A 15,368-nucleotide genomic window follows, 5' to 3' on the forward strand; every position below is an offset into this window, starting at 1 on the left:
GAAAAGAAGTTAAACTCATTGTCAACTGATATTCTTTTCATTTCAAGATGATTTTTCAGTCTTAGTGAGTGATGCCAAGATCTAGAGAGAGGATTAATAACTTGTTCAAGCCAATTTATGTTTTCAGTAACAATGGTGTGGAAAGCAAAGCTGCAAACTGCTCAGTGACCACAAAAAACCCAAAAGTAACAAAAATAATTACACAACTGAGACAAAACACCAAGTGTCAAATATTTCAACAAATATTTTTGGTCTCTTCTCTGGCTGAGAATTCACTACACTTAATTTGGAGACTTGTAAGTTGCTAACTAATGAATAAAGTGCAACAGATGCTCTTCATGATGATTTTTTATCTGTTTGAACCCTCTGCTCCTCCTTTTGGTCAAAATTTAATAAGAATGAGAAGAGATCTATTCAGGTCTGTGAAGGTTCAGCACTTCAGAAAGAGCAACCAAACCTCTTCCAAATATTTTTGCTTTTTTTCTGCTGATCAGGGAGTTGGTCTACTGGAAACTTTATACATGGAGGCAACCAATGTCTCCAATTCCATGGATCAATTGTCCATATCAATGTCATTTTAAGGAGAAGCAACAGCACATATGCAAACCCAGCAATTTATTTTATAAAATCATACCCAATATCTCCAATGAATTAACAAGCATTTGATGCTGTATATGGTCATTTAGCTTGCAAAGGACTTAACAAGATGAACAGAAACCTCAGAATCATGGAATGGTGAAGGTTGGAAGCAACCTTACAGATCACCAGGTTCCAACCTCCCTGCCATGAGCAGGGACACTTCACACTAGACCAGGCTGCACAAGCCTCATCCAACCTGGCCTTGAACACCTCCATGGAGGGGGCATCAACAGCCTTCCTGGGCAACCTAGTCCAGCATCTTAATGACCTCATGGTGAAGAATTTCTTCCTGATCTCTAACCTAAATCTCCCCTCTTTCAGTTTAAAACCATTAGCCCTTGTCCTATCACTGCCCTCTCTGGTGAAAAGCCCCTCCTCAGCTTTCCTGGAGCCCCTTCAGACACTGGAAGGTGCTTTGAGGTCTCCCTGGAGCCTTCTCTTCTCCAGGCTGAACACCCCCAACTCCCTCAGCCTGCTCAGCTACACCACAGCTCTTTCATAGAATGATTTAGGATGGAGAACACCTTTAAGATCAAGTCGAACTATTAATCTAACTCTACCAAGCCCACTGCTAAACCATGTCTCCCATTATGATGTCTCCCTTTATCACGTTGTCCATTATGAGGTCTTGCTTTATGACGTCGCCCATTATGATGCTTCCCATTATGAAGTCTCCATTTATGACATCTCTCTTTAGGACGTCACCCATTATGACATTTCCCTTTATGACATCTCAGATTACGACATCTCCCTTTATGACATATTTCTTTATGATGTCTACCGTTATGACGTCTCCCTCAGCACCACATCTCCACAACTTCTGAACACGCCCAGGGATGGTGACTCCACCATTTCCCTGGGCAGCCTGTTCCACGGCCTGACAACCTTTTCTGTGAAGAAATCTCCCCTAATATCGAGCCTAAACCTCCCCTGGTACAACTTGAGGCTGTTTCCTCTCGTCCTATTGCTCTGCTACTTGGGAGAAAAGACCAGCACTTGCCTCTCTACAACCTCCTTTCAGAAGGGTGAAGTTAAAATATATGTACTTTTTTTTTTTCTTTACATATTGTGGACACTACCTGCACATGAGCATGGTCTCCATGCTCTGTGCTGTACCAGCCCACGGCACAAAGCCACCATTGGGTCTACAGGGCTCAACCAACGCGTCACTTCACATGTACACGTGCAAAAAATCCCCCATTACCTTAAATCCTGCAGATGCTGCAGAAGTTTGTTTGCAGAAAAAAGCCAGGGCAAAGACTTGAAGCCTGGAACTTGTTCAGATCTCTAAGTCACTCTCTTATTCAAAGCTTTTTTTGAAAAATGATGACTTCTGAAATGACTTGGCACTCTGGTTATGGCCATTTTTAACAGGGTAAGATCAACAACATTCTCCTCCAAACTCATATTTTCCTTCTGTTTATTTCTGCAGTCTCCAATGCCAAGATGCAAAGAGCATCCAGCTGCTTAGAGCCATATTGTACAGAAGCTTTCCCCCCCCTAAATTCAAAGCACTAATGAAGTGCTATGAAAATCTGCGAGAGCCAGTTCCTGAGTTCTTTAGGTAGCAAGACCACACAACTGTTAATTTAAGGGGAGGAATGGAAAGAGCATCAAGTGGACACAAAATAATAAGTTATCTTCTGATCCTATCATAAAACTCATCAAAATTTACCTTCTGTGCTGTCCAGAGAGTGCAAAGGGATAAAGGCAATAGTTGTTTTAACCAACTACAAGCACAACATGTCAGTATCTTTTGGAGTTACAAGTGGTTAGAGCATTTCAAGATGGCAAGTAAAAGTTCTGGTCACCTATTTCCATGTCGAGAGGTGCTGAGCCTCTTGAACGTGTAAGGCAAGAGCAGGACAAGTTGGCTCATGGACAAGTAATGTCACAGCTTCCTAACCTGCTTGGGCTACCAGAGCAGCTCTCCTGAGAGCTCACTTAGTGCTTTTGTGCTGATGGGTAGAATTAGTTACGGGCCTGGGCCATCAGGCTGAGACCTACCAACCCTTCCCAGATGATAGCAGCACAGTGGTGACTCAGAGAGGACAAGATGCTTTTGGTAAAGGGTCTCACACAGCAGACAGCATCAACAGGTTCCTGAAAGAACTAGATAAACATGTGGATAAACTGCCCATAAATAGGTATTACCGGGGTGAGATGCACCCTCCAGCATCTCTAACAGAATCTTTGTGGCTGCTGGCAGGGGAACAGCAGACAGTAAAACATGGTGAGCAAGCTCAGCACCTCCTCCAGCCACCACTTGAACCAGAAGAGCGGGCTGATGGTCTTACAACTGCTCTGGTTCCTTATACAAGAACAGATTTCAGGAGCATCAGGGAATTTTGGTGAGGGAGCTGATGGTTGGCAACTGAAAAAACTACCACACTGAATGACAGGTTTGCTTTCCACCTAGAACCGGTTTGCAAGCTTCCAAATTTTAATCACAGAAATAATATTTGCAGCCAATTTAATCCAAAACTTAAGAGTGAGGGGGGAAAAAACCCTGTATTAAAAACCTCATTAAAAAAATCTTCACAACTTTACACTGGCAAACATGAACAGTAGCAAAAGAGAATTTACTCCTCAGTGAAACTAGAAATAAATTCTATTATAAAGCATAATGGTTGATCAGGTGTGAATGCTCCAGGAAGGAAAGCCAAGACTCACCTCCAGCAGGTCGGACACGATAGGCAGGATCTCCGGGTTACAAATATCGATGGAGTCATCGCGGTAAGTTTTCTTTTTGTACCGGATGTTGCCCAGGTGCAGGATCGCCGACAAGAGAGAGAAAATCCTAAAGGGAGAAAATCCATTTTCACTCAGTTGGTTTTTCTTGAAGCTAATGCAAAACCACATCCCCAACCATCCAGACGCCACCTTTGTATTTGACTCATTCCACTGATTTTCAGTCCAAAGCAGCTCATGTCCCAAATCTCCCACTGTTTCCTCAAAACTTATGCTCAAACGACACACTCGATTTATCTGTTATAAAAGGTATTTTCACTTAGTCCAATACCAAACTTAGTCCAACACCAAACTGGTAACACATCAAACCCATGGTTATAAAATGGCACCACCTATCATAAGAAAAAATAAATCCCCCAGGAATCGAAATATCCAGATCAAATACTGATCATGCAACTGCCTAAATGTAGGGAAGACTGGCTCAGCCATGCACGTGATCCTTCTTAATCCCCTGGCACGTGTATTTATCACCTTATCAGATCTAGTCCCAGGCAGGAAGCCTATAAAAAAAGCATAAATGCTTTTCTAATATATAACTATCCTGAGACAGAGAAAAGATGTTCCGCAAAAAAATTTATCCAGCTATTTTAAATTATTTTTTTAATTTGGTAATTTTAAAGCTCTATCCTCACTCCTCCAAATAATAGCTCTTTCCAGACTATTGAGCCATGACTGACTTCAGCTCTAAATGTTTGTGCCTGTTTCTACCCTCTCTGAGGAGCTAAAAATGAATAAAACCAATTCTGATTCCTTGCCATGCCACCAGTTTTTCTGACAACACACCTTCAACTCTCCAAACCAGTCCTCCCTTATCTCTAAACCTCTGATTCCTCATTGTGAATTACAGTGATGCAATAATAAAAATTTCTCTGTTTCCACAAAGATGAAACCCCATGTGCTGCCATAAACACTTCTAAAAGTAGAGTAATACTTTAACTATCCTTCACTTTATACTCAGCTGAAAGTGGTTATTTATTCCTGTCACAGTTGTACAATGCCAAGCAGAATCAGTTTCCTCATCCAGCAAATAATCCATCTTCTTTTCTGACAAGCAAAATTCACCAGAGGAAATACAAGAGCTTGTGCACCAAGAAAAGTTAGAGCAGAGTACATCAACAGCATGAATTAACTGTGACATCCAGCTCAGCTCAGGCCTGACACTGTCAACTCAACCCTCTTGCTTCACCCTAAACAGTCTGCAGAAACACCTTGTCACTGAAACCTGATTCTTGAAAGCTAAGGGAGCACACTGATGTCCAACAGAGTTACACTAGGAGTATGTGTAATTGGATTTATCCACATGTGTGGGACAGACCGAGAAATACCAGTCTTAATTTTGTAACTGGTTTGTCGTAAGTGGGGAATAACTGATGAGCTAATGAAAAAGATTCTCAGCAGAGGGAAAATTCCATGTTGGAGCAGAAGGGAGGACTATCTCGTAGTTAAGGGCTTCTAACTGCTGGCTCAGATACATGTTAAAAAGCAGGAAAAATGGTGCTTAAATAATAGGAGGCAAACCACCCAGGAGCAAAAAATACCAAGTTAGATGTTAGCCTCTTAGCCATGATTTACCCAAGGTGATGAAGAGGGTTTCAAGCACCATTAGTGAAAAGCTGTAACTCCCTGTTCCCACGTAAAGCCCCAGGATTTCAGGCAGAAAAGAACCCCATTTACTAAATCAGTGTTTGAACATTTGGACTCACAAAAAGCACAAGACTGCTCCTTGTGTTCCAGCTACTGATGTACTTTTCAACAGTACTTAAGATGTCAAAATCATTGTCTCAATACATATTTTTCTGTGCCTGTTACTGACCTTAGTAACAAATCTGTCAAATTCACTCCAACCTACTGAAGACTTTCAAGCCAAAAATCACAGAATCAATCATAGAATGGTTTGGGCTGGAAGAAATCTTAAAGATCATCTAGATCCAAACCCCTGCATGGGCAGGGACACCTCCCACAAGACCAGGTTGCTCCAAGCCCCATCCAACCTGCCCTTCAACACTGCCAGGGATGGGGCAGCCACAGCTTCCCTGGGCAACTTCTCACCAATTATTCCTTCTCAGCAGCCCGATGGGTTATGCAGAGCACAGCAGTTATGTCACCTAAAGTCAGGTGAATTCTCTCACTGATTATGGAGATTATATTAACTAATTCAATCCTCGAACTATGGAAAATCAACTCACTGTCTGCGAGTCTTGGGAAGAAACCCCACCATCTCCATGGCCAGTTGTAACCTCTCAAAGTCATGCTTCAAGTCCTCCCCTTCCACGGAAAAGCAGTCCTGTTGGTTCAAACAGAGAGATTAAGCACTGAAAGAAAGTACTGGAACAGCTCCAGGTGGCCAAGTCAACACTTCATAAATATCACTTAGTGATCTCCATGCCTTTTATCAGCAGCTTGTACATTTCCAACCTGGCACTGGGAAATGAGATATCCAGGAGGCTCTACTGACATTATGGGGAACGACTGAGGACTATGTTGGTAAACCTATTCCAAAATAACATTTTTGACTAATTTTTCCTAGAGATAGATCCTTATTTCCCAGGCTTAATCTCTGGGAAAAGCACCATTCTAACAGTATGGCAAGAGTTCACCAGTGTGGGACAATCAGCATGCAAAAAACATATGAATTAACAACATGATGTTACACATTTATAGGTAATTTATTCTACATTAAGTCTGGGTCCATTGGGACTTCCTTTAACAAAGAGGAAGAATTCCGTTTTCAAACAGAATTCTCAAAACTTCATGTAAATTATCAGTTAATTAAATCCTGGATAGGAAAGAGAAAGCTTTATTTCTCTTTATATATATTTATATTTATATTTCTCGCTATTTTTACTCTAACTAACAAGGAGTCTTCCAAAAATGTGAGCATTGAGGGAATTTGAAATCATTACATTTTATATTTCTTGCAGGCTAATGTGTCTGAACACTTTGGTCTTTCAGATATTGCCTGACCTGGCAGCAGTCACTGGTACTTCCAGGGAAATCCAGTGATATTCTGGACCCAACTAATACTGTCCTGCACCAATAGTTAGGGAACAGAAATGCTCCTTAAATGAGTATATAAACTACTAATGCAAACAGATCCTTCTGCTTTGGCTCACCGTGAGCCCACCATGGATTATTGATTATTCTCTCTCACTTTGTAACTCACATTTAATACTTCTCCCCATTGCTATCTACCAAAATTCCCAGCCTTCACATCAAAATTTGGTTGTGGATCACACAACATAAGAGTTATGTTCAACCTCACAGTATTTTACTAATACTTAGAGCAGACACTTTCTGCAAGTTAGTCCAGGTATGTTAATTAAAAATTATAGCTGAAGTTGCAGTGACAATGGATTAAGCAGTTGCACCCACATCGTTTCTTTTGTCCATTTGCCTGTAAATCACATTTACCACATGAGTGAGTGTGCACAAATTCTGCAAGTCTGCACTGCACAGGGTTAGGTGAATACTGCAGTGAAGGTCACTGAACACATACCAAGAAGTCCCAGGATTATGACTGCTGGTTGAAAAGACACTTGTGCCCACTTACAATACATAGAGTAAATAATAAATATGGGATAAATACAGAATATACAGAATAAAGGTACTTTATATTATGAGCTTCATGTCTTACAGCACCTGTCCCCATTTAAAGCCTCACAAAGCTACCAGCAGTATGTTCTTCGTCCCACTCCATGGCATTGCTACAGTGATAGTTACTGATTACAGGAAGAAATTCTTCTTTAAGATATTTCATCATGGGAGACTCAAACACAACTGTCCCACTCCTTCAACTAAAAGCCAGAGAAGTTCAACTGGACACGATTTTTTTTTAATTTTTTTTTTTCCAAATGGTCCTCAGGGACATCAACTGAACATTGCATGAACACAATGAATTCAGAGATGTTGAACATACCGGAAATCACCCATTTTAACAGATCTCTAAGCTTCCTGTACACCTTATCCAAAGGCATGCAACAAAGACACTACACATCTGCAGGATCCTCAGGGATCAGTCATGCAATTACTTACACCAGAAAATACCGGGACAAGAAGTTGTCCCTCCTAACACTCAACCTTGGCCAGCTGCTCTCCTCAAACACTACACATACGCGGAGGAGACCCTGGAGTAGTTTTAACACCCACTACGGTGGGACCTGGAGCCTGCAGGACAATAATACACCCACCAATTCTGCAAATAAGTATGTTAGAAAGCTTTTTTTAAAGATTCCATGTGGTGCTCCACATTCCAGGAGACAACTCCATTTTGTGGTATCGTGCAGCCAAAACTAAGTCACGAGTCCGCAGCAAAATGCTGCAGACAACTCAGAAGTAGCACAATCTATGCCAAAGTCAATCTAATTAATGATTTACATAACAATTGCCAAACTCATTAATCCACATGGAAAGGCCTTTTACAAATTACCCACTTAAAAGCAGATGCTCTCTGTAGTGTTTCAGCTCAGCACAGTTTCCTAATGGATGATGATGATTAAAAAAAATTGAATTTTCTTTGATATTAGGGCAGACAAGCCTTACAAGTCCATGCCCATACACCAAATTCATCAGTAATATTCTGCCAGGGCAATTAGTTTCCCAGCAAAATGAGTCCCCTGCTTACTGTGGTCACATGGAAGCAATCCATGGATTTCCATGGAAAGTTTAAAGAGGATCTAATAAATGGGGTTGTTTTATAAACCGGATGTCTGCAGCGGGTTGAGTCCGTGGTTAGGGGGAGAGGTCCAGGGTACACTTAAGAGTGACTCAGCAACTGAAACAGAGATGGGATTTACCATGAGGATCACAGAAAATGGTCCCCAGCAAAATAAAATACAGATGAACAGCCAAATTGGAACAGCAGACAGCTTTGCTTTGCAAAATAAGGACCTAGAACATGGTGACCCCTGTGCTGGCAGGGCATCATTATTGGCCCCTCCAGAAGAAGGTACCACATTTGGGGGTTGTTTTAATTGTAATTGTCCTGACCCACTTCTTGAGCAGTCAAGGTCTCTGCACCATAGTGCTGTGTATCAAGGTATCTAGAAAAGCCCCTGCTCTTCAGTCCCTGCTCTTTTAGGACCAATAAGGATGCTCATGTGTTAAGGATACTAACACAATATTTAACATTTTTAAACCTTGGGGGTAAACCTTCCCTTCTCTCCTCCCCTCCTAAGGATTTTGCAGCTGAAATTTTGCTGTTCAGACATTTATTTAGTCCAAGTAGAACCCAGCTCCTTCACAGATTACTTCTTACTCTTCCAGAGTAACATCTGCTAGAGTTGGGCAACCATTAAGCACAAAATTAGCAGGAACATCATGCAGCTGATCTGAAACATGCTTCAAACAAAGCCAACAGAGACCAACACAGGACACAAGGACACCCAAAGCACAGCACCAGCCAAAGCCACTGCCTCCAAATCGGTTGTGCAGGAGGAGATGGGGGAGATGCTTCACCATTCCCTTTTTTGGGTTGATCCATTTGGAAAGGATGATCATGTCAGCAGAGCTATTTTAGGTGAAGGAATTGGTTTTGCATTCTGGATAATACCAGGATTTTATTTTCTCACAGACAGTTTGGGGGGGATGGTTTTAAGTTTGTGGGTTTTTCCCTGGAAGCTGGAGAGCAGATACTCTGCTACAACCACCATCAGCTGATGGGCTTCAAGATTTGCTGTTGTATCAGCAAGGATTTTCAATTTTCACATTGTTGCTGTATCAGAATTTCCATAAATCATCATCAATTATATCAAGAAGGAACAAAAAAACACCCCTTAGTCTGCTAAAGCTAGATGACCATTTCTAGCTCTTGAAGAAGCTTTCCAGATGGAAGGAACCAGAAAAGGACAAGGGAAAAAATACATGTATTGTCTCAAACTAATACATAACCACACCACTGCAAGGCAGAGGAAAGGGGAGGATAATTAATACGTTAAACTTAATTTGACTTTGTTTTCTGCTCAGGTCTTGGTGGACCTAACAAATTCAAGTGAGCAGCAGCCCTGCACCAGCAACACAGAAGAGGCAGGTACTTGTACTGACCGGCTCAGAGTCATAGCAATAATCATCCCAGCTCTGTCTGAGGGGTTTCTTTGTCATCTGAAAGCAAGGCAGACTGGGTTAAATAGTGCTCAGACCCCAAATAAATCCCACTACCTGCTCCTCAACCAGGGCAGCAATTTTGAGTTTTCCAAGTAAAAGAAATGTTGCTAATCTGCATAGTCATTCCTTTTTATTTTTTCAAGGTAGGATTTATAAAGCTTTTGCATTCATGGTGCTCTGATTCCTGCTTACAATGTTTTCAAGACAGTGAGGACCTCTCCTGCAACAAGATTGATGGATTTTCAGACCTCTTCTTTCCCACTGTTGGAGGAATTAGGCTTACCTGGAGCCATTGATGGAAAAATCACACTGAAGAGCAGATTTTTGGTTTTTACTTCCCCCCTCTGCTCTAGACACATGTAAGTGCTGCTAAAGTGTGATTCTCCAAACAATTTGAAAGCAACACTTGAAAGCTTTTTAGGAATTTTTATCTTTTTTCCAATCAGAGATGGAGTTGGGCAAAGTCAAAGCACACATCAGTGAGAAGGCCCAAGGGGGAGAGACACATGATGATCTTAACTCCTGATGAACTTAAAGAAAGGATCTAATCCTGCAAATCACTTGTTTCAACATGGATAAATGTGAATAACCAGCAGAGAAAACCTTTAGCAAGGTGCAGGGAATGTAGGCACACCTGCCATTGCTATGAGATATGGAGAAGTCATCCAAACTCAGGGGATAGGTTAAAGAAATTTGCTTTTAAATAATTTTTTTTCCCCAAACCTGCTTCCTGCATTTACAGATCAACAAAGTAACAGCACATTTTGGTGAAACATCTGAGTAGATTCTTTCTTATCTGCACCACAAAAATGCACATTTGCTTTCGATAACTCAATGAGAGTGGAGGAACCTGGGAGAATGGAAATAATGCTTGACTCAAGGCCTGAGTCAGTCCTTGACTGAAGTGGCCTAGTTAAATATTTTATAACTTTTCCACTTTCATATTTAATGTTTGGACACTTAGGTTCATATCTGAGCCTGGTTTTTACCTTTTAAAAAGGCAGGGATTTCTCTAGGACACATTTAAGAAGCTCCTGGTAATGCTCAGGTGTCATTTTATTACTTTCCTCTTTTATGTATCCAAAGTTTCCTTCCCTATTCCTCCTCTTCCTATTTTTTCTCCTTATTTGCCTTTTCCCCCTTTGCCTTTGGGGCACAGAAAAGCTGTTACTGCACTTTAAATGAAACAATGCCCTGAACACATTCCTGAAACAATTTCCCCATCATTATCAGTGTTAAATAGTCTAATACTAACATTTATTATTAAATTTTTTATAATTACTGTAATAAAACCCCTACAAACTCAGACTGTCACTATCACCCATTCATTGTGCCCAAGCAAGTCCAGAGCCTGATTCCCTGCTTCACTGGATGCACCTCAGCATCCTTCTCCAGGCCATCTGCCCACAGCATCATAATTCAGATTAAAATAAATGTTTCCACCTGAATTATCACATTCCTACTAGTTCTACACAATTGGCTTTACAATTTTACTTTAAAAATTAAACTGCTATTAAAAAAAATGAAGGACTATAATTAAAAGCAATGTTTTAGACTAACATAAAACTACCAGATAGCCTCAAAAAAACCCTGAATCTGACGAAACATTCCATCCAAACGATCTTGGCACTTTCCCACTGCAAAAGTGCAGCACAGATGGTGGTGAAGATCACACCACGATCCCCAATCAATGCCTGAGGCACACACAGGGTGAGCAAAAAGCTTTCAGCTCTTAAAATGCTACTCATTTGTGCAAATTTCCTGATCCTGCTTAGTGCTGGGGGGAATTGTTAATATTACTGTAGATGTTGGGCCTGATGGCCCCCTTCAAAAAGAACTTAGAGAAGCTCTGGGTAATTGAAACAGATTCTGGAGTTCAAGTCTCTTCCTAAAAAGACTAAAGGCTGTTGGAGTTGCACTCTGTGTACAAAGTTCTGCCCAGTTAAATCACTCTTTGCTGTGAATCATGCTTCAGCTCTAAAAGAATTGCAATTAGTTAAAATCAATGTATAACCCAACTACCCTTCACCTAATCCTACTCTTTTTTTTTTTCCTTTGTAACCAAAAAGCAATAAAGTCCCTATTCACAAGCATCAGAAGATAACTGCATCTTAAATACCTGAAATAAGAAGACTTTCCAAAGTATGAATATATTTGGCTTTTTCAGTCATTTTTAATTCATACATTTTCAATAGTTGCTGTGCTTTGATTTATCTTATTAAATTATTAAAAACTTATTAAATTGTTAAATTCCAAGGATCATGCTCACAGCCAGCCACGCAGCTCCAGAATTAGGACTACTTCATGCAAGATGTTATTTCCTGAAGAGCTACTAGTAGCACACACCTTCTCCTTTTCTCCTGCTCAGCAGCTGCATGTTAACGAGTAAATGCCATTCACACAGATAAGAGGTGAATTCCTACTGCTTCTGCCTTCCACCAAGAAAACCACAAGATATTTAACACATCCCAGTTAGGGGACAAAAATAGAGAAAATTGATTTATCTTTTTCATATTAGAAGGTGTTCAAATTGCCAATGCAGATTAATTGCCCGCTATGGAAGGCTGCCTACAGAGCACTAGAACAACCCATCTTTACTACTCCACACTTCCTATTAGCATTCAATATCAGCAGTAGAAAAGGTCAGACCACGTGGGTATTCCCATGGATTATTCCCACCTGGTTGAGGTAATGATATTCCTCAGGCTGCTTCAGATGAAATGCTGATCTCTCCTCCCCACTCGCTCCTGCCAGGAGGTAATAAAATACATGGTAGTTCCTGGTGACAAATGAAAAAAAGAAGAGGTGATGTTAAGCCTTGCAAAGAAGCAGCAGCACGAAGCAGAGCAGTGCAGCTAAACCTCAGAACCTGATTTTCCAGCTTCCAAACTCAGACCTGAGTGCTGCTCAGCAATGGCCCTTACACACTTTGCATTGATGTAAAAGATTGAATTAAGCACCAGAGAATGAGATCCTCCTTTTCCATCCAAGGATATCCACTGCCCTAGATTATACTTAAAGAATTCCTAGCTGACATGGCCACATTTTCCTCCAGAAACAAGTCAGATTCCTACATATTTATTAGAATCAAACCAACACATTTCCTTGCAATGTAGAAAATATTAATGTTAATACTTCATTACCACTCCAAAGGCAATGAGTTTGCAGTTCTGTAAGAACTGCAATGGAATGGAAATGTGTGCCATTTTTATGGCTGCTCAAATATTCCAAATACTTGAATATCACTAATACTAAAACCCCCTCAAGTGACACTCATCTGGTTTGCTCTGAGGTGACAGCTCAGAGGTGGATTAGCACTAAAAGCGCAGCAGTTATTTCTGAAATTAAAACTTTGCTTTCAGGTTGGATGCTTTCCAAGAGGAATCAAGTTTAATCATCTTGCAACACCCACGAGGACATTTGTCCAGCCTGTGTGTGCTATTTAATTTCAGGATCAGCCCATGAGCATTGAAGAAAACTTCTCACACATCTATCCCAAAAGGGAAAGACAGACAGAAGTGCCAAGAGTTGAAAGACAGCAAGAAGTGGCAAATGTATTTAAAATCAGAGTAATAATTATTGAGAGAGATGTATGTAAATAACACTTAGCAGTTAGGAGAGAACAACTTGCTTAGATTTGTTGACTGTGTAATCTTAGCTTTTTCTAGAGGCACTTCTGATGGTCTAATTCTGTAACAGAGAATTAAAATACCATCTCCCCCCCTCCAGTTAGATACTAAATAGTTTACAATTTGCACAAGAAAACAAATGCTATGCAATAATCCATATGACATGAATCATAAAGACAGTGGAAAATGTAAGTCAAGGACTGTCAATAAAATAAGGGAGTATGTTTTCCCTGGGTAGCACATTCCTCCCCAAGCAGCAAAGTCTAAACTGCATCATTTCTCTTTGAAGCACTGGGTTGGGAGCGTGACAATCCTGGTACCCCCCCTGTGCCAGCTCAACCAGGGCTTTGAGCTCTCCATGCCAGGCTGTCAGTACATTAGGAAGTCCCAACCAGCCCTGTAGGCAAAAAGGAGGCACCTACCGTTCATTGTGCTCTTGATAGACAAGTCTTGACTTCTCCAGGAGGTACTTTTCAACATAAGCCCTGGAAGGAAAAAATGAAACTTTTTTACTTCAATGACTATTGACACAATAGTCAACTTAATGCAGCTTCACCAGGACTCTTCTGTCCTAGTGTGCACACACCAAAAAGTTGCAGCCTTGTTTCACTTAGTTACATAAATTTCTTCCTAGGCAGAACAAGCTCAATATTATGTTTGGCTTTTGAGGTTTTTTGGGTTTGGTACAAAGCCAACACTAACGTGGAGATGAAAAACATGATCTCAGATGCATTAGCCTATGGGCAGGGAGTGCAGGGGGAAACTCTGACAGCACCAAGGAACCTCAGATCCCTATTGAATCCAGAGGCAACCAAATCAAATCACTTGCAGACCAAGATTTGTGCACACCAGAAATATACGCAGGTGCAAAAGTCTGCAAGATCAGATTTAGTTGCAGAATTGCTCCTCAAATCCCCATTCCCTCTTCCAGAAAAGCCACTTCTCAACAAGAACTCGGGTTATTAACTTGTGGCTCCAGTCAAAAAATAAACAATTGCAAAAGCTGCTTATTGGAATTTACATTTTATCCTAAGAGCCTCCATAATAAACATCTTGCACTCACATATTAAATACTTTTTTCAAGCTTGTAGAGCAAAAACAAGCCTCGACAGGTTTTGTCTTCCAAACAATACTAACCAGTAATGATAGGGGTTTAGTAACTGGGGTTATAATTGGCAGTTTGGATGGTGTAGCTGTGCTTTTCCAGCCTCAGACGCCTGGTGACGTGGCACTGCCATCAGCTGCCACCTATGGATCGGGAAGCACAAGGAGCCTTGGTCATGGTAGGACATGGAGGTGCCACTAGACTTGTTTCTCCACCATATCCTCCAGCTGGGGAAGACAGGCCTATTTACCATTTTTCTCTCAGCATTTCTCCCCTCCTTTCACTAAAAAATAAATAATTTGGACATGCCACAGAGGTTTTTTGACAGCTCTTAGCAGAGGCTCTGGGAAATGGCATATCCAGCCCTCCATGGGATGATCTTGCTGGATAGGAGGAGTAAAGACAGACAGACAGCAAAGCAGCATTATTGCTCTGCAGGACCTGCACCAGAACAGTTTATTCTTGTTTATTCCCTGTGAGGAAGCCCAGAATGGTCTATGGCTACTCCTTGCCAACAGGTTGGGGTTTTTTTTTATACCCTTTCTAACATGAAACCTATTTTTCCTTTTCAAGTCATGCCATAAATTCCCTGCAGGCTCAGTGAGTGGATGACTGCAGAAGGGACCCGAGTGTCCCAGATCCCACTCCCAGCGCTGGGCAGAAGCTCAGCACACTGCTGCATAACAACCTGGATCACGTCCACCACCCTTGACATTTCACCCCTTCCCCTGTGAGTTCTGCTCTTATTATGGACCCCAAAAAATGCCTCCCCTGCAGTAGTTTAGGTTGGAGAGGTCTTCCTGAGGTTATCTGGTCCAAACCACTATTTAAATCAGAGCAAATTTTCAAAAATTGCCTTTTACAATGCTTTTTGGAGATGCAACTAAAAAGCTGTTTTGGTAAAATACTCCTTGCTTAGTGCAAAGTTCATAATGAATATATATCCCTATGACATACACCCCCTCTTGTAACAGGACAGTGAAAGGGAAAACCAACTTAAGTATAAAAAAGTAAACATCTCTAAATGCTTTTATTTCCTGTTGCCAATTATGTCAAATCTACCTTTAGGAGTAAAGAAAAGGAGTTCTAAGAGTACGATTTCATCTAAAATACCCATTTAAACATGCTACAGAGCCTGTGTTTAG

The 15,368-nt window shown here is 41.0% G+C and overlaps 1 protein-coding gene across 1 annotated transcript in view; it reads right to left on the reverse strand.

Annotated features, from left to right (window-relative positions):
* MYO9A (myosin IXA) overlaps positions 1-15,368 on the reverse strand; it is a 188,534-nt gene that overhangs the window by 106,268 nt on the left and 66,898 nt on the right. Inside the window, 5 exon segments of the mRNA XM_051628736.1 lie at positions 3,313-3,439; positions 5,577-5,674; positions 9,430-9,486; positions 12,169-12,268; positions 13,541-13,603. Of these exon segments, the coding sequence (XP_051484696.1) occupies positions 3,313-3,439; positions 5,577-5,674; positions 9,430-9,486; positions 12,169-12,268; positions 13,541-13,603 (445 nt within the window).

The sequence above is a fragment of the Apus apus genome, chromosome 10, assembly GCF_020740795.1.
Source record: "Apus apus isolate bApuApu2 chromosome 10, bApuApu2.pri.cur, whole genome shotgun sequence".
Lineage (NCBI taxonomy): Eukaryota > Metazoa > Chordata > Aves > Apodiformes > Apodidae > Apus > Apus apus.